Source organism: Acanthopagrus latus, chromosome 12, assembly GCF_904848185.1.
Source record: "Acanthopagrus latus isolate v.2019 chromosome 12, fAcaLat1.1, whole genome shotgun sequence".
Taxonomy (NCBI): domain Eukaryota; kingdom Metazoa; phylum Chordata; class Actinopteri; order Spariformes; family Sparidae; genus Acanthopagrus; species Acanthopagrus latus.
This window is the reverse complement of record NC_051050.1, coordinates 15,055,159-15,078,496: the sequence shown is the minus strand read 5'-3', so window position 1 is coordinate 15,078,496 and position 23,338 is coordinate 15,055,159. Positions and strand designations below refer to the sequence as shown.

Here is a 23,338-nt window from a genome sequence, read left to right as displayed (position 1 = left end):
GAAAGTCCTCCATTCCAAATCTAGTTCATGCGTAAATAACTTGCGCCTTTTCTTTCAAGTGTAGCTTTTAAAAGCTGATCTCCCCGAGCTGCATCAGCCTGGATACCATGCAGTGGAAACATGAAGCAGATCTGTGTGTCTGAATGTGTAAAATTCTGTGAATCAGTCTCTAACAATGTTTGAGCAAAAAAAAAAAAGAAAAGAAAAGAAAAGAAAAAAAAGGAGGTCCGGTCCCTCTCTCTGACATCTCTGTTTGGGTCTTGCAGCTGGGACAGTGTAAGCTCTCGGAGCTCCGGCGGTCATGGCGGACCAGGAGGAGACTTTTGGCCTTCAAAACTCTCCCGGTGGCTCGGATTCAAGGGAATTACCGAGCGATAATAAATCAGAGAAGCAGAACGGGACCTCGAGCAAATCTCCATCATCACAGACAACTTACATCCAGCAGGTCAGTGTCGGTCAGTGCAAAGTTAGGCCCCCACTCTGAGGCTGCGAGCCGAGGACTAATGAGGGGTCACGTTCACGAAAAAAAAAAAAAAAGTTGTGTATTATTCAAAGAAATTAGGCGCTTTATCGTCGATCCGGGTGTGAAATTACGCACGAAATGGCACAGAAAATGTGATAAAGTTATTTAACTCATGCTGCTTCTTTTACATCCTCTAAGGTTGTATTCTTGTTGTTGTTGTTGTTTAACTCTCTTTCAATCGATAATTCCTGTGTCCGCAAATACACTGGCCTCAGGAAATTAATTTTAGGTGTGAAGCAACTTCAGACACCAAAGTTTAAAAGAACTTTTCGCTCATTTTGAAGACTGAATTTGACTGAGTCGAGGCCGAGGCGGATACATCCTGCAGGAGAACAATGAATAAGACGCTCCCCCTGTGTGCACATTATTTATATTTGTGTTAAGACAGAGAGACAGATCACAAACCGCATGTTAAATGAAGTAGCTCCACACTGTCACTACACATCCCTGCATTATTTATTGTTTTTGTTTTGTTTTTTTTACTTTAATGTACACATGAGGGGTGACGGCTTCTCGTGTGGCTATTTTTTTTTTTTTAAAGACAACAGGCGATTTAACTGAAAGCCATGTTACAGTGGTGCCTAAAAAAAAAGAGGTGTAAATGATTGCAGCAATGTTGTGCGCACTGCGGGCACTGAGATGTTTTATTTTGAAGGGAATGGAGGGAATAAAAGTCTACTTGCACGAGAGGGAACTCTGGTCGAAGTTTCACGAGGTGGGGACGGAGATGATCATCACCAAAGCTGGAAGGTAAGAAGACAAACATATAGAATGTTCTTCATCATCCATTCATCATTACAAGAATGATTATTATTAGGATTATTATTAGGAGTTTTCAGGGGATTGACTGTATGCAATTATAACACGTGAATTGTGTCTGGGCCTGGATTGGAATTAAAATGTAGACTCACACTTGGCCGGGCTGGATTTTGTTTTTCTTCTTCTTCTTTTTTTTTTTTTTTTTTTTTTTTCTTGCGTGGGGATTTTGGACATACGTGAGGAATGACAGAGAAAACACAGAGCATCTGGTGGACGCTTTAGAGGCCGTGCAACGACCACGTGAGCGTTATAGCCTGCATGTTGGTCTGGGTGGCCCTGTTGGGAAATTGCAACAGCATCGAGCAGCGAGAGAGAAAAACCCAACGCTGCAGCGTCTCGGGTGTAACATCCTGCCGAGCCGGAGCCTTTTGAAAAAAAAAAAAGACATTTTACGCAACATTTATGTGAAAATAAGCGACGTTAAGCCATTTAAGGGGCTTTTTTTTTTCGTTTCATTTCACCCGTGTCGTGTGTATACGTGCGTGAGTGTGTGTGTGTGTGTGTGTGTGTGTGTGTGTGTGTGTGTGTGTGTGTGTGTGTGTGTGTGTGTGTGTGAGAGAGAGAGAGAGAGAGAGCGAGAGAGAGTGAGAGCAACAAGTTACGCACGGACTGTACGTGTCACACTGCATCCAGTCAAACCAGTCGGTCCGACGGCTGAGTGTGAACTTGACTGTACGTGCGTGTGCGTGTGTGTGTGTGTGTGTGTGTGTGTGTGTGTGTGTGTGTGTGTGTGTGTGTGTGCTGGCGGCTCTGTTATAAATGATGAATATTAATAATAGAGCGCGGCTACATTTCATTGTGCAGTTGTTTTCTCACAGCTGCATAAAGTCTCCATTATACTCCCGTCAGTCATTTCACTCCTGTTTCTGGCGTGAGCTGATATTAGACAGCATCTCTCCTCCTCCTCCTCCCTCCCTCTCTCTCTCTCTCTCTCTCTCTCTCTCTCTCTCTCTCTCTCTCGTCCTCCCTCCCTTCTCTTCCACTCGTGAGACCAACTTACTAAATTATAAAATTATATGTTTTTTTGTTTTTTGACAGCTACGCAGTGTGACAGCTACCAAATATCAAAATGATTTACTCATCGTACCCAGCAAAAAAAAAAAGAAGAAGATGAAGAAGAAGAAAAAAAAAGAATGAAAGAAATGAAAGAAATCTGGCCCGCGGTGAAAAACGTTTTATAACGCGGACCTGACGCCACGTCCCGTCCCGAGGCTGCAGTCCGCACCTCTCCAAACCAAACAACAGCCTTTATTTGACATTTTTAAACCACCACACGTGAGCTGACTGCGTGCATCACAATTCTAATTCTAAGTCAATAAGCCTGCCCTTTATTTTGTAAAAAAAAAAAAAAAAAAAAAAATTGTGTTTAAAAACGGTTAAATTTGGATTCGAATTGTGAGTGATTTCTGAGGCCCGTGAAAACGCACCGCACTCTATTTCTGTCTGGATGCAGCAGCCTCCTGTTGTCCCTCAGTGTGAGCGCTATAAACTGGGTTTTTGTGTCCCTTGTTTTTTTTTTGTTTGTTTGTTTGTTTGTTTTACAGGCGAATGTTCCCCAGCTTCAAAGTGAAGGTCACGGGACTGAACCCCAAAACTAAATACATTCTCCTGATGGATGTCGTTCCTGCAGATGACCATCGCTACAAATTCGCCGATAACAAATGGTGGGTACAAAAAATTTATCTCGAGGTTTTGTTTTGTTTTGGTTTTTTTTTCTTGAATTTTACGCGCGCAGTAATGAGGCTCTGTTGTTTGGGGAGTATTGAAGCCTCTCTCTCTCTCTCTCTCTCTCTCTCTCTCTCTCTCTCTCTCTCTCTCTCTCTCTCTCTCTCTCTCTCTCTCTCTCTCTCTCTCTCTCTCTCTGGAGTTTGTCCTCCAGCAGGAAATTTTACATTGTTGTCCTGATGGACGAGACTCGGAAGTGGACATATTAATTTCCCCGAGAATTATGAACTGTGTCCTTTCTGACGCTTGCCAAGAAACGTGGTCAGCGGGGAGACGTGTTTCTGCCGGAGCTGACTTTTCGGTGCTGAATGAACGTTAATGGCTTGTTCCTGTAGCTTCACCCAGCCTATACAGCGCGCATCGCAACGAGGCCGTCCTTTCACCAAACACTGCTATTTGTTTAGTGTCATGTCGATCTCCCTAACCTTGGTGAGGAATGTCTTGTTTGGGTCAGCGCCTCTCAATGAGGGGATCCTCAAAGAGGATAATCACATGCCAATACTGCCGATAATGACCTGTCCAAAGCATGTCCTGGAACTAATTCTCCTCTTGATCTCACGATGTTGGAAAACAATGACAACAAGATCTAATCTGACCTCCTATAATCCAAAACCAACATCCCCAAACTATTATAAACAATGCACGGTGGCACCAGGGGGTCACGTTTTTGTTCTGTTTGAATTAAAGAAGTGAAGTTTTGACAGGGAGGTGGACGGCGCGTCCCGGTGGCCTCTGAGGCGAGTGAGATTAAAACTGAGATTCCGATAGAGCGAGCTTCAGTAGCTGTGGACGTTAGCAAGAGTTTCCTCCTGCTGCTCTCCGAATTTGAATTATTTTCACTGAAGATTTTCCTCCAGATACGTCGCGTTAAATTCAGACATTCCTGTGCGTAATTTCCCCAAATGTTTAGAAAGAATTAACAGCTTGCAGATGTTGTGGAAATGTCGACTAATTAACATTTAACACTGAGAGAAGAAAAAAAAAGAAACATTAGCACTAGTCCAAGGTGTAACGGTGCGACTGTGTTGCTGTGATCCAGGTCTGTGACCGGGAAGGCAGAGCCCGCCATGCCCGGCAGGCTCTACGTCCACCCGGACTCTCCGGCCACCGGCGCGCACTGGATGAGGCAGCTCGTCTCCTTCCAGAAGCTGAAGCTGACCAACAACCACCTGGACCCGTTCGGACACGTAGGTGCCTAGGCCTCCGATCTCTTCCATTTAACGCCGTGTCTGTGTGTCTGTCCGTGCTGTTACTGACAACCCGCTGCTGCTGCGATCTCAGCCCAGGGTGCTCTGTTTCCGCCTTTGCCGTGTTGCTCACTGGCACTTCAGCAGGGGGGTTGTTGTTACGGACACGCGGCCTTTCAGGCAACTTTTGTTATTTCTTATATATATTTTTTTTTTACGCTTTACAACAAATGCTGGTTTCCTCTGATGGTCTTCGATGAATTATTGAATTACTTTCCTCGATTGATTTCAAAACTTCGTTCTGCGTTTCTTTGTGAATTTACGAAATTGGACAAATAATTTCCGTCTAAGTACCAAAATTATTATTATTAGTTGTAGTAGTAGTAGTAGTAGTAGTAGTAGTAGTAGTACAAAGTTGTGTAGGCCTACTTTTAAAATCCCCTTTTAAACAGTTTAAAGTTTATTTTTCGGTGTTGTTGTTGAGACGTCATGACGATATATTTTAATTGAATAAAACAGTATCATATATTAACACAGCTGCTGCGCACTTTAAAGGTTATTTTTCCGCCTTTTTATTGTGAAGAAAAAACCATACAGGACTGCTCGCTTTTTAAGACAAACAGTGATGTGGATGGTTTGGCACAATTAAAGCTTAATGTTGCTTGTAGAAGTTTTTGCTTTAAACATTTAACAGTCACGCCCTCAGTTCTCCAGCACCAGGCCTTATAAACTCACTGACCCTGAGAGGTTTTGGTTTTGCTATTAAGTTTAATTTATTCATTGGACAAACAGTATGCAGGCTGGAGTAGTATTTAACAAATCAAATTAAAGAAACTATCGAGTGATTCCTTTTTTTTTTCGTCACGTATTTTTGCTAATTGATCATTTAATATTTTGGTCTTCGAATGTTTGATTTTCAAACTTTCAAACTTCCCCCATCATTATTATTTTTTTATTTACACAACGCAAAATTAAAACATTCTGTCTCTCCAATGAAAAGTAAGCACTTTTATTTTAGACAGTTTATTATCCTTGTTGAGTTTCCTTGAAGCTTCCTTGCAGTTAATTAAAAAGTGTCATGCAAATGATAGTTTTGGGTGTTTGAGTTTTCAGAACTTCAAAGTAAATATCAAACTTTTATTTGTGATTGTCAGGAAATGGTTATTTAATTTGTGAATGAAGAAAAAAACTAAGGATTGATTGTCTTTTATTGATATATCTCTGTGTAAATTCTTTATTAAAAACAAAAGTAAACCCAGAACAGATGAGTTAAAAGGACAGAATATTGGTTCTTTAGATTTACAAATTTTTGATTTAAACAATGTCTGGTGTGATTTTGAGGACATTATTTTTTTTTTTTATTTATCCAAGAGAAAAACGTGAATAAACGCTTTGGTAATGTGAGTCTACATTTTAAACAACCTGAAATGCGAACAGTGTCCTGCCTCCTGCTCCTCACAGTGAGAACAATGTATAATAATGTATCATAGCATAATTGGAGACAACCTCAACTCTTGATTCCGATTCAAGAAAAATCAACCGAATCTGCCAAACGTTGATGTTAAAGTTGGAACAACAGTGTTTCGGCTCCAGCGTCCTGGAACCTCTTCGGGTGCTTTTTCGTTGCCCGGGTTTATTATAGCACCCCCTAGATGCATTAAAAGTTGCAGACCTCCTGGAAGTCTGCTTTCATAAGTATAGGGGAACAGTTGGGCGCTTTTTAGCAAAACGGAAAGAGGCAATTGCACCCCCAACCCCCCCCCCTTTCACCAGTGAGGGACTGTATGGTACCCATTTCCTAACTTTAACTCCTCATTATTCTACACTCACTATCTGGCCCGGGGCTTTTGTGATTCCTGTCTTACCCAAAACAGAGAACACAAACACCACTTACTTCATCAACAAATGGGCCTGTTTGGCGGCAGGTTTTCATAAAATTTAACTTGATGGGCACATTGAGGCTAAATTGATGTCTTGTTGTAGAAACAGAATAATTAGCTTTCTTACTAATAGGGCCCGGTCATTAAAGGAAGGAGGGGGGGAAAAAAAAAAAAAAAAAACAATTACAAAGTCGGCAAAAGGTACATCAAAAGCTGTTCTGTTTATGAGGAAGTAAGGTTAATGCGGAAGAAAAGCACAAGAATTTAAATTAAGATGGCATTATTAAAATCATGATTGTAGGTGTTTAACGGATTCAAGTAAAAAAAATCTGTAGTCAGGCTTGATAACAAGATGTATTTAAGTTGTTTTTTTCCATGAATGCTCGTCGACGAGAGGCAGCACTACGGCGTGCAGTCTTGTTCGTGATAGTGTTTGATTCATTCTAATTATCACGACCGTTTAACACAGACTGAGAATACCGTACACAAGCCACAGGTATTCACTTTGATTGGGATTATAAAATGAGACTCTTTTTCACTTAATCATCTACATTTTATTACCCAAGCAAAATAAATAAATAAGTAAATGAAATAAAAACATGCATATGTATTTCTACAAACACAAGCCACTATCTATCCACATGGCACCTATTGCTGATTGTTGCCGTGCCAGAGCCACAGCTGGTGAAGTGAAACCGGAGCTCGGTCGGAATGCGAGCAGTGTTGTAAACTCGGGGTTAAAGTACATTTTTGATTGGTTGCAGTGGTTCTTGGCTCGCCCCTCTTTCGTGCTGGGAGACAGCACCCTGGGATTCATAAATGAAACGCTGGTGGCTGGCCAGAAACATATTCCATCAGCTTGTTGGTCCAGCTGGTTGAAATAACCTGTGGATGATTTATAATTACTAGCAGCGAGACATGAGACCAACGTTGCTGATGTAGATTGGAGCGGGTCGAGATGGACCGCCCGCAGCAGTCATGAATAGAAATGTCTGGTTAATTAGCCCGCACGTCAGCGGGCCGAGCAGGGCCCGGCTCTCCGGCTCCGGACTGTTGTGAAGAGGTCTGGAGCTGCGGTGCGTTTGCATGGAGCTCAGTTGTACAGCTCTGTTGTTTATTCAAAGGAAATGTGTTTGTGCAGCTCTAACTTGCAATAGCAAATACTGTGATGCCAGGGTCACATTTTTGAACAGGATAGTGCATGTGTGTTTTCTTTTACAACTTAATTTTTTTACTGATTGACGTCGACTTCAGCATCACTGGGTCTCCCTCTGCACAGCACAACAGGGTGTTTCAGCGGCACGGGTAATGAGTTACATCTGAATGTTTCTCATTATTTGACATATTGATCACATCTTGTGGGAAAGGTCACCGACAATTACAGTGCAATCGTGGAAAATGTGTTTCGAACATGTTTTCATGGTGTTTGCTTTTGTGCACATGCGTGTTAGGAACGGACCAAAGTAACTAGTAACAAAGTAAATTCCCTCAGCTACAGCACATTGATACTATTTTGAACAATTTGTAGTTGAGTCTTCACATTTACAAAAAAAAAAAAGCACTTTTTTTTTAATAAACTACATTTCTTGAACAGTTACATCGTAGTATCGTGTCTTTGAGCGCTGTCGTCATTTCAGCGCACTTCCTGTCAGTTTTGCAGTTAACAACCTCCTACCTCCTCTCTACGTCACCTCATGAACTCAGAGTGGTGGTCGCCCCAACATAACAGCAAACAGTAGTATCCCGCTCTGTGGACCGCCTCTTTATGGGGTCCTCTGTCCTGATTGGGTAAAATGGGCAGGGATACCAGAAATGTCCTTTTCTCTTTTACTGCATGAGCTGACCAAATGCTCTGTAACAGTGATTACTGTTGGAACACAGAGCTATTCAACACTTACTTTGATAAAAAAATATATATGCAGCTTTAAGATTGAAGCAGAGAAAATGTGGTTGGGTCATGAAATATGATTCAATTCAAACTATTCAACAGCATAAAAATCGCATAAATAAGCTCCATCTTGACCAAAAGCATCAATAAAATGCAGCTAACTGAATGCATCAATAATTCATATAGTGTTCAGTATATAATAATACAACACACTGAAAGGGGTCATCCTGCATAATAAATACTTAAAAAATGGTTTGTACCGTTCAAATTTTACTTAAAGATCCCCTCCACACTGGTATGAAGGTATATGTATATAGATTCCCTATTGTGTGTCTGACATTGTCTTTGCAGAAAAAAAGTCAAATTATTAAAGCAAAATGAACACGACATGTTTTCCACATCAGCCGCGAGTCTGTAGTCAGTGCATGTGTACGCTGCCCGTTTGTGGTGTCACAAATCCTGCTCGAAAGCCCACCTCTCAAAGTCAGATTTTCAGTGAGCGCAGGGCAAATTGTAACATTTTTGATCAGTGAATGTGAAAACAGCATCCTGCGTCAACATCTTTCCTGCACAGTGAAGCTCAAACATTCGACTCTAGGAAGAGGAAGAAGTAGGGAAGCACATGTTTGACTGGAGGGGCTTTAAGGGAATCTTTGCGTGCAGTGTTACATGGAGGAACTGTTTGTGAAAGGCGCAAAAACTTTTTAAACCACCACACTTTTGCTACTTTGGCTTCATTGTTACGGACTAAACTAACAAAATTGTTTCTGTATTTGAATTCCTACCAAAAAAAAAAAAAAAAATCATTTGTTTGTGTCTCAGGTTTTCATACCGAGCTGCACTCTAACTGCTTTGATCTCCTCCTCAAACATTCTGGGGTATTTCTCAGTGTTATTCGTCTCCCGCCCTCGTTCCTCGCTCCTGCACTCGTCCGCCTGTCTTCCCACACATGTTTCGGCCAGGAGGGTGGAGTGTGAGGATCGCACTGTTTATACTTGAGTGGCAGTGTGCGATGAGCAATAGATGGTGGTGTGTACAAAGCCCGCTAATCCCGAGGCTCGGGGAAACTCTCTGATGTGGTGGAACTTGAAAGCAGAGGGCAGCGGCTCGAGACCCAAAGTGATCCCTCACTATCATTAGATACTATCGTCCAGGGAGGGGAGGGGGGGGGGCACAGACAGGGACCCAGGCAGGGCAGCGGCTGGGCCAGGGAGACGAGGCGTGTGCTGGGGCCCCAGTGGGTGGTCTCTACACCCCTGCCCCCACAACATACTGGACTTCAGGATCCCACAGTCAGCGGACCGTGCTGTTTTCCACGGTGAAAATGCGGCATTTAGATTTTTTTTTTTTTTCCACGCAACTTCTAATGTGGGCGGACATTTTTAGCTTCCGCGCTGAAGGGGCTCGTTGTCGTGGTCCGTCCCAGTCGTCTGCGTATCTCCGCAGACCTCGAGTCAGTCCATTAATGAGTGCGTGCATGGGAAAATGTTTTGTTTAACCCACTTCTTTCTCTGCACTTTGCTCAGATCGTTTTGAAAAAGCTTTTTTTTTCACAGAGCCTGGGAGCCTCAAATGAATCCCAACAGACTGGTAGCGCTGCCTGATAGCCGGTTCATGCGCTCAGGAGCATCTTCGATTTGCAAGGACCCAAAACAATCCCAGGATTCTTTTTTATTGCCTTTTCTCAACCTGAGACTTTTGGTAAAACTATTCTCGACTTAGATCCAACTATGCAGCCCCATAATCCTTTCCCCTGCAGATAGTTTATTTATGGTAGATTGTAAAAATGTGTAAAAAAGCGGAGTTTCCATCTCCATGGCGCCCACTCTCCACTGATTCTTTCTGCACAGGGTCAGCGCTATCTCCCATTAAATCACCTTGCGTCCACACTGTGCATGGCAGGCAGCTGGAACACACTCCTGCCCAGTTTCTGCCCATTGCAAAAACCCATCGCACCATGAAATGAGATCAGGTTCAGCTGGATATTGGTAATGGACGACCATTGTATCGCATGTAAGAACCCTATGGTTCACTTGGCTCTAAGAAAAGCACTCGGGGTTGTGTTGTGTTTAATGCTAACTGCCTTGTCTTCTCCTCATGCCCGGCAGTGAAAGGCAGGTACAAAAACAAGCTGTGAGATAACAGATAGGGGTGATGCCTGTGGGACAGAGAGGTGGGGGTGAGAAAAAGGAGGGGGGAGTTATTAAGTGGAGGGGAAGTTAGAAAAGGAGAAAAGGAGCTGTTTTTTTTTTTTTTTTATCTTTACATATAAGTGGATCTGATGAAAACTGAAAAACCATTAGATCTGCTCCAGGCTGATGACCGTGTCCCCCCACCCCCCAACATCACCCACCCACCCCCACCCCACCCCCGCTCCGTCAAAACAATTAGACTTAAGACCCACGGATGAGGGGGCCTCAAAAGAGAAGTTCAAGGCTCAAGTTCAGCTGTGTGGGCCGCGTCTTAATGTCGCCAAGGCTAGCCAACGGTAGTAGTCATCGGTTAGTTAGCACAAACTAGGTTAGTCAGGTTAGGAGAAGGGCGGCGAGGGAAAAGGGTTGTGTCAGCCTGGTGTCCTCCTGGGACTGCTCATCCATCCTGCGTGACGACCGGGGAACACTTAATATGATGTAGGGAATGACTGGAATTATGAGTTTTATCTGGGGTGAAACCAGTCAGACCTTTTGCAAAGAAACAAGTCATATAGCCTCCTGGAAAAATGCTTTACGCAAGCAATAAAACGTTCATTAGATTTTGTAGCGCCATAAAAGAAGGTTTACCTTTCTGTCTGCCACAGGAAAGTATAGCGGTGCGTTTTTATTGAAAAAGTTCTGCTTAATTTGATCTGTTTACCTTCAGCAAGATTAATGAAGTATATTGCTTCAGTCCAAGTAGCTGGACAGCCTGTTTTCTTGTTTTGTTTTTGTTGTTGTTGTTGTTGTTGTTTTATTTTTTTCCACCACTAATGACTGAATTCCTGCTCCAATTGAAATGTCTCAGGTTTCTGCATTAAATGGCTCCACATCGCCTCCATCTTTGTGCCACTGCTCATGTCTCATATAAGTTTGCCTTTAATTTTAGTCCATAATGTGATGGATGAATACACAAAGTGCTAGAGCTGAGCCTTAAGATGTCCTGCTCTGTACTCGCCATACAAAATCAAGAAAATGATAGAGAGAGAAGAAGAATGGATAGTTAATGTTTATGCAGCCAAAACTGAATTTAAGAGTAAATGTTTGGGTTTTTTTTTTCTTTTATTCTTGCAAAAGTAACTTTGTACTTTTTCTTTAGAGGAGTGTGAATCTAATTCTGTCCCTGGGTGTTTTAACAGCTTCTCTCTGTGATGACATGTAATCAAGTTTTTCATGCCCCCCCCTCTCTCTCTCTCTCTCTCTCTCTATCTATCTATCTATCTATCTATCTATCTATCTATCTATCTATCTATCTATCTATCTATCTATCTATCTATCTATCTATCTAGATCATCCTGAATTCGATGCATAAGTACCAGCCGAGGATCCACATCGTGAAGGCGGACGAGAACAACGGCTTCGGCTCCAAGAACACGGCCTTCTGCACTCACGTCTTCCCCGAGACGGCCTTCATTGCGGTCACGTCCTACCAGAACCACAAGGTGAGTCCTGGATATGGGGGGGGGGGGGGTTCTTTTGGATGTTTCTTATTTATTTATTTATTTATTTATTTAGCAATGTGGTGACTTTAAATTCGCGGCGTATTTTATGAGGCTGTTTCTTTTTTTTTTTTTTTTTTTTTTACAAACGTGGCGAGGAAGGAGAAGGAAAAAAACACCGAGGAAATGCAAACAGAGGAAAGTCAAGGAAAGGAAAAGCAACGACACAAGTGGTCCGTTGAAACTTTTGCCCACGGAGGAAAAGAAAGGCGCGGTTTTCTCTGTGAGGGTTTTAAGTAAATGCCTTGTCACTGTCAGCCCAAAATCTCCCGATATCACGTCGAGGCACTGACAGACGAGGGGAAAAAAAAAAAAAAAAAAACTTCAGATACCCGACCAGACGACGTCTGACCTCAAGAGACTTCTTCCAAGCTGCAGGCCCGCAGACGAGCCGCAGATACACCGGATAAACAGCGGATAAACACTGGATAAACCCCGGCGTCACTGCCCAGCATCCTCAGGAGGGTTACCCTTAGAAGAAAAATAATTAAAACCTGCATAACAACACAGAAAAAACAACCGCGTAATAATAAAGATAATGCAACTAATAACGACAAATACAAGCATATTTGTATTATTTATATTAATGTTATTATTGTTGGTTTTGTTGTTGAATAATAATAATAATAATAATAATAATAGTAATATAATTCGTTATGTAATCAAGCCAGTGCGAGCTTCCACGTCTTTATTAACACTTTTAAACAGTTTGTGGGTTTTTTAAGAGTTAATTTAAAATTTAAATGACAGAAAAATAACCTGGAGTTCATTAACTTGATTACAGTTTGATAGATTAGCTTTTGGCTCACTGATTGATGGATGGCCGCGCGTCTGTTATTTTTTAAAGGCTCCTCTGTTTAATTAAAATTGCTCTGTGCCTGTTGGCGAGATTTGCGCAACTTTTAAGTTTAGTATGACTACAAAATGACTACAAAAGTTAGTGTATATAATATATATATATATATATATATATATATATATATATATATATATATATATATATATGTATATATATATAGATATAGATATAGATATAGATATAGATATATATAGATAGATAGATAGATAGATAGATAGATAGATAGATAGATAGATAGATAGATAGATAGATAGATAGATAGATAGATAGATAAAATATGTCGTTTACTGCCATTTTCTTTATTTCCGTTGTGTATCCTCTCTGTTAGTTTATCGCAGTCCGTTACAACAATTTGTAACATTAATGGACATTAGATTAAAATTTGTTTTGCTTCAGAATTTAAAAGCGGCATTTTAATTATATGCGTGTTCTGTTTTGTTTTGTTTTTTTTGGTTTGTTTGTTTGTTTGGTTGGTTGGTTGTTTTTTGTTTTTTTTTTACTCACCAGTTTATAAGAAGAAGAAATAAGAGTTTTCTTCAGGCCGGGCAGCCTCACTTGCGTGTCAAGCCTCGCAGAAATAAAACTCAATATTTACTCAGCGCAAATATCTGGAAAAGTAAAAAAAAATAATAATTTAAAAAAAAACTGTGGAATACAGATATGTGTAAACAGCGTCTGTTTAACATCATTTAACCACGCACGCAGGCCTATATGTTTTTAGTTTGGGGAGTAAGGGGAGAAAAGGGGCGAAAGCTCGTAATGTCCCCGCAGCCAATCACGAGTCTCCGCGCTTTCTGGGAACAGGAAGCGCAAATGACCGACATGCTGTAGAAACCATTCATTATTTTCCAAACATCTTATTGGGGGCTGAGATCGTAACCCTGGGGCTAATTATTTGGGGCTTTCCAGACCTGCAAAAAAAAAAAAGAAAAGAAAAAAACAGAAAAAACATTGCATTTCTGATTTCCAGGCGCTTTTAACCACCACAACTGTCTAATCAAACACTCCTGACATCTGCCAAAGCAATATGTGCTGCAGGCAGGCAGGCAGGCGGGCATGTGTCCAATTCACCTGTTAGACGCTCAGCTAATGAAAGTGGTCAGGGTCTCTGGTTTCAGACCTTTTGTCGTGAATTAAAACACAGTCTCCAAAGTGTGTTTTCTGAAATAATGTTTTTTTTTCCCCTGTAAGAATTTAAAAAAGTGAAAAATGAGCCTGTTTAATAAGACTTGTTTTTAATGCACTTCTCTTCTTGTAGCTGAAATAGCCCAAAGCATCTGGAATTATGTTTATATAGGCCTCAGCTTTCTTTCTTTCTTTTTGTTTTAATGTAGTTTGGATACAGTCTTGTAAAAAAAAAAAAAAAAAAAAAATGCACAGTCTTTGAAGCTGTGAATGAATTTTGTCTGGAGTCTGTTTTCATATTATTGTTTTTTAGCAATGTTCTAATTCTCCTCTCTGATCGTTTCCACCCTCTCAGTATGAGGCCCTCGAATGTGTTTTGCAAAAATATGTTATTTTCTTCTTCTATAAACTGAACCGAGGCTATCACTTCGGAATGGGGTAATTGTTTGTCTAGCTGTATTTCGTCTTGGAACGCCCGCAGAGGCTAACAGGAGTTCAACAGGACCCTGAACTTTTTATTCTTTTTTTTTTTTTTTATGCTAGAGATGAAACAATATATAAACGTTCTGCCAGGCTTGCGCGTATTAACAAGAAGCTAGCAGAAGTGTCACACGAGAGATTTTACAAGGTTTTGGGGAGTGTGTTGGGGGGGGGGTGTCAGCCAGCGTGCAGACAAACCTCCAGTCTTGTCAGAAAGCTGGAAGCACACGAGAGCTGCCAGCTAATTACCTGCCAGAAACCGCTGCTCATGGGAGGGATATCCCTGGATTGTGTTTAACCTCTTTGGGATTAACGGACTATTTCGGGGGTGGCTTCTCCACGTTCAGATTGTCCAATATTTACAAAGACATTTCAAGTGAAAAATATCATAACTCACATTACTTTGCATCCGTCAAGCGACGCGCCAACTGTCTGCTAAGCTTGAGGCCATCAGCTGTAACATTATAAATTCTGCAGCGAAAATATGTCAAATTGGGACTTGTTTTTTTTTATTGAAGTGTTTAGCTTCGGTTCCCCTAAAAGCATCTTAAGTTTCCTGGGAGTGCATTATTCCATTCTCTTGGGGTAGCTTGTGAGCAGTTAGACGCATCCAAGAAGATTTCCAAAATCCAAACATGCTGTAATGTTGTCATCGTACTGAGCCTCAAGCTGTAAAATACTCATCTATTGATACATTTTACAATCTAGGCTTCTCCATTTTTGGACAAAAAAAAATGATGCACATGTGTGCTCATTTTAATTTGGGCCCATGTGACTTTTTAAAATACTTGAAGATTTTGTAATGAAGTGATCTGGCCAGTGCAGCAAATAGTTTCTTTTTTTTCTCTTTCTTTTATTGCACATCATTTTGCTAATTAAGTGTTTTTTGCTGTTTAAGATAACCCAGCTGAAGATCGAGAACAACCCGTTCGCCAAAGGCTTTCGTGGGAGCGATGACATGGAGCTGCACCGGATGTCCAGGATGCAAAGGTAGTTAAACAAAAAAAAAAAAGAAAAAGAAAAGAAAAAATTGATTCTGATTCATGGAAACACTGACACAAGCCGAATGATGTCAGATAAGTAGATAAATGTTGCATGAATTACTGACATCCTGGCCACACTGTCACTTAACAAGCCCCAACTTTAATCCTTCAATCATCCGAACGCAAGCCAGTTATGAGTGTTATTTTCAGTGAGTTTTTATTTTCAGTGATGTAAGTGTAGTTCTTGACCCGCCGCCAGTTTTCATGCTGAAGACTTTTATGGCTGATCTGGCAGAACCTCTGAAACACGAGTGCAACATCTTCCTTCCACACAGCTCCCTCCACCAGGATGTTCCAACTGCTTTTGTGTCTGCTGCACAAGTGTGTGTGTGTGTGTGTGTGTGTGTGTGTGTGTGTGTGTGTGTGTGTGTGTGTGTGTGTGTGTGTGTGTGTGTGTGTGTGCGTGCGCGTTGGTATCGCTTGGTCCGGCAGCCAAGGCAGAACACGACCACATTGCTTTCTCTCCCTCCTTTTTCTCGATTATTCAGTCCAGATGAGGGATGGAGCATGCGTCCGCGCTGCGTGGAAAACACATTTTCAAAGGAGAAAATCTGGTTTTGAAACTCACACAAAACCCACCCAGCCCATCCCCCCCCTGCCCTCCTCTCCTACAGGCATTCAAATGTAGAAAAATCCCAAATCAGGAGAAAAAAGGCTGGAAAAGCTGTTTTCCACAAGGTGCTAAAAAATCCTACCTCCTCCCCACAACCTTCACTCTTGAGCCACAGAGTAAAGTCTTTAATTAAGCATTTCAGATTAATGTCATGGAGGAAAATCCCAGGAAATCGAGGAGCGCGTTTCTGCCCTTTCAAGCCTCTTTAAAAGACTGCACACTTTATTGTATCAGACGCATGTTAAGTTACTTTAAGTGGGTGCATGCCACAGTTTAATGCAACGTTTTTGAGCGAAAATGCATTTTACCTATCCAAACTTGCAAAAGTGAACAGAGCACGCCGGAGAGTCCCAAACCACAACATCCATCTCACATGCCATTGTCCAATCCTACCGATTACAGTAAAGCTATGTGCGTCTGCTCTTGGTTACATTTTTTGAGAGGGAGAGCTTATTGCAAAACCAGGTCACTGTTTCAACTGAGGCGATCCCTGAAATCAAAGAAGGAAAAGTAGCAAAATGATCTATTGATGGATGCTGTGGATTAATAGGAGTGAAATACATACTGGAAAGGTTTTTTTTTTCTCCCCCTGCGGAGTGTCTTTCTGTGTGTCCTAAGTGGGTTTGATTCACTGATGATGGATGTCATCAAGTAGAAATCTCAAACTGCACAGGATCAAACTATTAATATTCTCACTTTTTTCAAATAAACCATTCACAGCGGGGCAGTACTTTACAATAAGGGATACAAATGTTTGAGTAGTCACTGGAAAACCAATGAAGAACTATTTGCAACTAATGAGCAATTCTTTACTTAACTTTATTGAGTAGCTAATGATTAGTTAATGTTTACTTAATTAAGAAATGAGTGAGGAATTCATACAATTTGATAATTGATGAAGTCAGGATGTAAGTAAGTGTAAGTGTAAGTGCATAAATATTCTCCTGATAAATCCCAATGGGAAAAAAAATAGTAGAAATAGTAGATCAATTGTTAATTAATTGTTAAAACAATGCTGTCTCGTTTAGAAATGCAAAGTCAGAATTATCATATTTATGATATTAATTAGGTAATAATAAAAACAGAAATGTTTTATCATATTCTTCCTATAACTGAATAAACAAGCCTTTCTCTGAGAACAATAAGGTCCCAGAACACTGTTTGAGGTTAGAAAGGTGGCAGGGTCCGCCACATATCCACACATAAAAAATGAAACAGTGCGAAATTGTGTTGTTCATATGGTCAGCTTGTTTATCCAGTTTTTTCGGTAATGAAAACGAAAAGAGTTTGTGTATTTGATTAGTTTAGGCATTAAGAAAATGTATAAATTTATCAGAAAAATCTGATAGTCGATTTTCCCGATAACTTTCTTCATGAGTGGTTCCTGACTCAGAACCACCAAAACTAGTAATGACTCTTTCATTATTAATTACATAAACATTAATTACTGCTTTTGCACAACCCAAGCAGTGAAACACAATACTGGGTAGTTACCAATTAGTCCCTCATTACTTCATCATCATCTTCCGATTGCGTTCCCTTTTTGTGTCCCTTCAAGTGAAGCGGTGCATCGTTAGTGAGGAATGAATAATTACTTCATGAGTATCTGTCCCTAAGTTAACAAGTCTCCTTTTCTCTTTCGTTGCCTGATTTTTTTCCCCTCATTCATTTCTTAATCAACTAATTATTTGCTCCTCTATAAAATTCAAATACATGTTACTCATTAGCTTATGGTTAATTAGCAGTTATACCCTCATTTGTTCCTAATTTGTTCCCTTGTAACTATTCAAAATAGGTGATTTTGCATGTTCTGTACAATATTTCGGGGGCCAAGTTCAGGTAATTACTAACAAATGTGTTTGGATGTTTGTGTGTGTGTGCGTGTGTGTGTGTGTGTGTGTGTTCTTGGACACAGTACCAAGGAGTATCCAGTAGTGCCTCGCAGTACAGTGCGCCAGAGAGTGGGCTCCAGCCAGAGCCCATTCAGCGGAGAGGTCCAGGGCATGGCCACCCCGAGCACCCTGAGCTCCCAGTACTCCCAGTGTGAGAACGGGGTCACGAGCACCTCACAGGACTTGCTGCCTCAGTCGGGCTCCTACCCCCTGCCACACGAGCACGGCCAGGAGTATCACTGCATCAAGAGGAAAGGTAGGATGTGAACTCTGAATGGATGAAATGTGTTGGTTCCGATGTATCAAGAAAATGCCAGATTGCATTTTTGCAGCATTTACATCCATCAATGTTAATGCCTTTGTGAGATGATGACCCCGTTTCATTAATTGGGTGTTTGCAGTCACATGATTCTGACTGTGAGTGGAAAGCCGAACGGACCAGGTTGAGGGAAATTAGTTTGTTATCATTGCTTCCTATTGCTTTCTGGAGCTACAAACTCAAAGGAAAGAAAAATGTACTTGAATGTTACAATGTAAAGAAACAGTTAAAAACTACATAGTAGCTACAAAGTTTAGAGCGTTTGTATAAGTGCTTCCTCATAAATCACTTCCTGCCCTCCATCTGCAGTTTGCACCATAGCAACGGATTGACATGACATCACACGCAAACAAGCTATCGGATACGTATGCAAATACACATAGCACGAAAATGATTGTAATGTAAACATGCCTTAATTTTCCACAGTTTTGCGCATGCTAGCATATGTTTATATTATGCTTTGTACAAGTACAATGAAAAATTACAGTACATGGTGCAGAAACAAGTGATGGGGGTCAGAGATACTATTCACTTTATCACAAGACACTGTACCATCACAATGATTTTGAAGCTGTTATTTGAAGGTAAACAGGTTGCATAATGTTGCTTTAAAAGTGCAAATATGTTAAGTTGTTGATGGCGAGTGTCAAGACCCAAAGCACTGTTATATTTTAACTATCAACTATCATCTCTCTCCAGAATCACTTTTGGCACCTTTGATATAATTTAAAGATAACGCTGTGGGAAAGCTGTTCTTTAACTGTGTGATTCTGCCTGCAGTGGAGGATGACTGTCACTCAGGTGAGCACAGCTATAAGAAGGCCTATCTGGAGAGCTCGTCCAGTGAGGAGGATCATTACTACCGTCCCGTCGGCTACGCCCAGAGCCTCGGCCTGGCCGGAGGGCCCTACCGCAGTGAATCCAGCCAGCGGCAGGCCTGCATGTATGCCAGCGCCTCGCAGGGCGCGGAGCCTGTTCCTAGTTTGGAGGACATCAGCTGCAACACTTGGGCCAGTGTTTCACCCTATGGGAGTTGCTCCGTCACCACCATGCAGCCAATGGAACGGCTGCCCTACCAGCACTTCTCCGCTCACTTCACCTCAGGGTCTCTGGTGTCCAGACTTGGCGGGGTCGGGGGCCACGCCTCTCCGCAGCTGGGCGACGGCCACCACGCTGCCATGTACCAGAGCTCCATGACCCACCAGACTCTGGGCCGCCAGTGCAGTCCTGGGGCTGGGATCCAGTCACCGACAGCTGGCCTACAGGGAAACGAGTACCTCTATACACACGGCATACCACGTACACTATCGCCACACCAGTACCACACTGTACATAGTGTCAGCATCATGCCAGAGTGGAACGAGAACAGCTAAAAGGGCTTTTTACACTCAACAGATACAAATATTAAAGGAAACGAAGAAAAAAGGACCAAAACAAGGCAGGGTTTAGATGCATCTATATTTATATTTTTAGAGGACGTCTTGCTGATCATCTTAATGTGATCAGTGTTGTTTCACTGACAGCAGTGGATATTTGTAAGGCTGTGTTGGGCAGGAAAGCAAGCATCTTATCACTTAATTTGTCGTGACAGCATCTGCACTTATAAGCAAATATCACCAACATGAACAAACAGGAGCTGGACCAGAATATACACAAAGACTGCTCAGGTGCAGAGAAAGTGGGCACAGTGGAAATTCAGACACTGAACAGAAGACGACAAGTACTTCAGATGCTTTGCCAGCTGTCCCCAAGTTGATCGTGTTCTTGTGTGCTGGTGTTTTTTTGGATGTCATTGTATCAGATTGAATATGTTTTCATCTTTCTTTAACAAGTACTCATGTCCCGAAATCGCGTAAAAAAAGGACGCCTGTCTTCTGTCACAATATCCTGAGTTCTCATTTTCTTCAGTGTTTTTGTAGTTAACATGAAACAGCAGACGGGAGCTTTTGTTGTGGTGAATTCGCTTGCCCTTAAATCCGTCGGGATGTTTTTTTATTTCCCTGACGCTGGGTTGCATTTACATGCACGCTCAGAACATAATCTTAGTGCTGTTATGAGAAACACAATAGGACAGCACTTCAATAAAGCGTTCATTCATACACAGACATACTTCCTCGGTGTTCCAACAGTGTTACGACCAGTCACAGTTGAGCTATACAAGACGAAACGCAGCAGTGTAGCCAATGGCATTAAATTATACAATAATAACCAGATTTCTAACCTTATGTTACCAGTTTTGTTTTTTTGTTTTTTTCAGATACTTTATACCTCAGTTTGCAGGGTGTACTGCACTCCAGATTGTCACAGTCAAGACACAGCAAGCTAGCTCAAACACAGAAGAGTCAGTAAAATTGTCAGCACCATAAAGCCCCCACAATAATTTGACTGCCTCCACCCAGCTCTCCATGTTGATGCTAATACAAAGACGCCCAATGACAAATTGCAACCATTTTTTTTTGTTGTTGTTGATTTGAGATTGATACTTGCAGTTTGGAAGAAGCAATTACATGAGCAGTGACAGTAACAACCAAAAGTGTCTGACCCTCAGCATTTATACATTAACCGTTAATCAAATTGTCAGTGAACATATGAGGGGGTATTAGACCTCAAGTCATCATGTGGCCAGAAACACAACACCCAATGAATGGAAATGTCTCTCTGTGTCTACTGGATGCAATTAAGGCAATGGGTTGCAAACACATTACAACTTTATAAGGTGATAATATGTCAGGGCTGCGGGTTTGTCACCTTGTGTGTGGTGTTCTTCTGCCCCCATGTGGCCGAAAAATTAATTCCTTAATGCAGCTCTAATTGCTGCAATTATTGGATCACAGCTACATAAAGATTAGCAGTCGGAGTGTGAGTTCATTAAGTGGAAAGGGCATGTGTTGATGACTGTTTGACTTTGGTTTCACGGGATAGTGCTGCTTGACGGGGAGGTCGTTAGCTCTACAGCAAATAAACTCGTGAGATTCAGCTCAGAACAGCATGGCATTCTAAAGAATTCAAAAGATATGTTTATTGAGGAAATGAATTACACATTAGTGCTGCAATTTAAGCATTACTAAGGACCATTAAAATATGCTCAGTTGCAACTAATTGCCAAACCTCATTTTCATTTTTTTTGTTACAGATTTTGGTGCTTTTTCACACAGCAGTACAAATACAGTTTATGGAACAACAGCTATTAGTTATAATCAATACACTGTGTGCAAAATTACATGAAAGTGGGCATTTTCTCACAGCCCTTGTTCCAGTCTTCTGATGCCCAAAAAAAAAAAAAAAAAAGTCTGAATTACCCTACATGAATCGTACGGAAAGGGCAATAACATAAAAGTTGAACTATTCCTGTTGGCACTGAAATAAAAGAAGTGTCATAACTATTTTTTATTACCATTTAATGAACTGGCACTAGTGGGAAACACAGAAACTTTAATGTTGCAAGCACAGGCAACAAATGTGGTTTTAACTCTTAACTGTGTTTTTATGATGCATATACGATGAGACATATTTTCCACGCCAGTATTTTAACTTTTTCGAGAAACGTCTGAGAAAACATTGGTTACAAAAAGAGTCGTCAGCGTACAACCGCCAGGTTTTTACCAAATCTGGCGCCATGCCACACACTGATTTTGAAATGTGCTTATTATGTGGCAAGTACAGCAAAAGGTTCTCTCTGATATTCAAAGATTCCAAGTCTCCTTGAGATCTAGATTTCTTTCATAAGACAGAAGAACAGGGATGGGCTGTTGTGCATCCGTGTATTTATTTGGATTATACATCACGACACACTTTTTATGGATGAAACTGCTGTGACTCTGGATCAATCACAACTAAATTATATTGATATATAGAGACAACTAACTTTGCAGTATTACTTTTGTACCTTCAGATGGTTTCGTTTTGTTTTGTTTTGTTTGTGCCTTCTCTCTAATGCAACAGCCCCGCAGAGTTTGAAGGATGTGTCTCTTGTCTTTGTCTCTGTCTGTGTGTCTCCTGCAGCCTCATGCTGTTCTCAGTGAATGTGTATGCTCTAAAAATGTCATGTATTAATCCCCAAAAGGCACTTCTCTGAGAATCAAAGTAAACCAACGTGTAAAATAGCAGTCGGACACCACACAGAATGTAAATTTGAAAATGCAAAACAAGATTTACTTGATATACACGTTATCAAGCAAAGGTCAGTTTCACCCTCCAGGTGTGTGTATGTTAGAGGTATGTTTTACATGTGGACAAAGGCTAATTCTTAAATGCTTGTAGTTGATAGAATGCTATTTGTCAATAGTATTTATTTTTCAACTATGTAAATCAGCTCGCTCCTGCATGTATCGAAGATAGATGGTCCCATTTCTTTTTTTTTTTTATAGCCTGTTTTTTATGATTGTTTATAGGATTTTCTAATCATACTTATATAGAAAACAGGAGATTACTATACAGCTGTCAGAACGTATCAAAATAAGATTGAAAACACATGGGTAACCTTGTAAATAAACATGTACATAACAGAATACCTGCAATAAATTAAAAAAAATAATAACATTGTTTTTTGTCTGTTCTTGCCAAATTCTGTCTCTATTTTGGCTCTAACTGATTTCTCTGTTTGTCTTTCTACACCTGTCAGGGCAGGGAAAATAGATCTTTATAATTCCTTTCAGTCAAGTCAGTTTTATTTATAAAGCGCCAATTCGCAACAAAAGTAGGCAATCAGTAATTCATTTGGAAAGACCAAACATCTCCCCTCAGGTGCAAGCACTTGGCGACAGTGGTGAGAGACAAACTGCCTCTACTACCTGGAGCATCTTCAATTCGTGCAGAGGTTTAATCAGAATTACTGCAAACTCCTGTGGGCCTTTTAAACTGTACCATTCATGTCTTGAGTCAGCATCATTACACTTCATTGTTCTCAGCATGCCTTTACCCAGTAGATAATCCAAGGGATTAAATGTCTGCTGTCTGGACACCCTCCCCACCCGGGGCTCCTGGAGAGCTACAGCCCCTAATCGTGTGTGTGTTTGGTTGATACATCATGCATCATTCAACCTCCTCTTTTTTATTCGTCTACGCAAGGAGGCTGCACTGCAGAGAGTCGTTGTGCACCTAGAGGGCTTGGAGATCAGAAGTTGGAAAGTTAAACTGGGAAATTCCGACCTCCAACAGCCACTGGAGGCAAACATTGTGGTTTTGGCTTAAAATAGCAACTTCAGTTGCATATGTACACACAGCACTTGCATGACTTCAGTTTCGTGATGTATGTGACCTAACTTAACTACGCTAGTACATCTGTGTTCACACTA

General features: G+C 41.2%; 1 protein-coding gene across 2 annotated transcripts in view; it reads left to right on the top strand.

Moving 5' to 3' along the window:
* The window catches only part of tbx5a (T-box transcription factor 5a), a 28,145-nt gene extending 5,562 nt beyond the window's left edge, over window positions 1-22,583 (top strand). For both annotated transcript variants that reach the window (XM_037118302.1, XM_037118301.1), the window contains exons 2-9: window positions 267-445; window positions 1,179-1,273; window positions 2,887-3,006; window positions 4,107-4,254; window positions 11,504-11,656; window positions 15,076-15,167; window positions 17,749-17,981; window positions 18,825-22,583. In XM_037118302.1, the coding sequence (XP_036974197.1) occupies window positions 302-445; window positions 1,179-1,273; window positions 2,887-3,006; window positions 4,107-4,254; window positions 11,504-11,656; window positions 15,076-15,167; window positions 17,749-17,981; window positions 18,825-19,417 (1,578 nt within the window). In that variant the 5' untranslated portion in view covers window positions 267-301 and the 3' untranslated portion in view covers window positions 19,418-22,583. The remainder of the gene's footprint in view (window positions 1-266; window positions 446-1,178; window positions 1,274-2,886; window positions 3,007-4,106; window positions 4,255-11,503; window positions 11,657-15,075; window positions 15,168-17,748; window positions 17,982-18,824) is intronic.
* The last annotated feature ends 755 nt before the right edge of the window (window positions 22,584-23,338 follow it).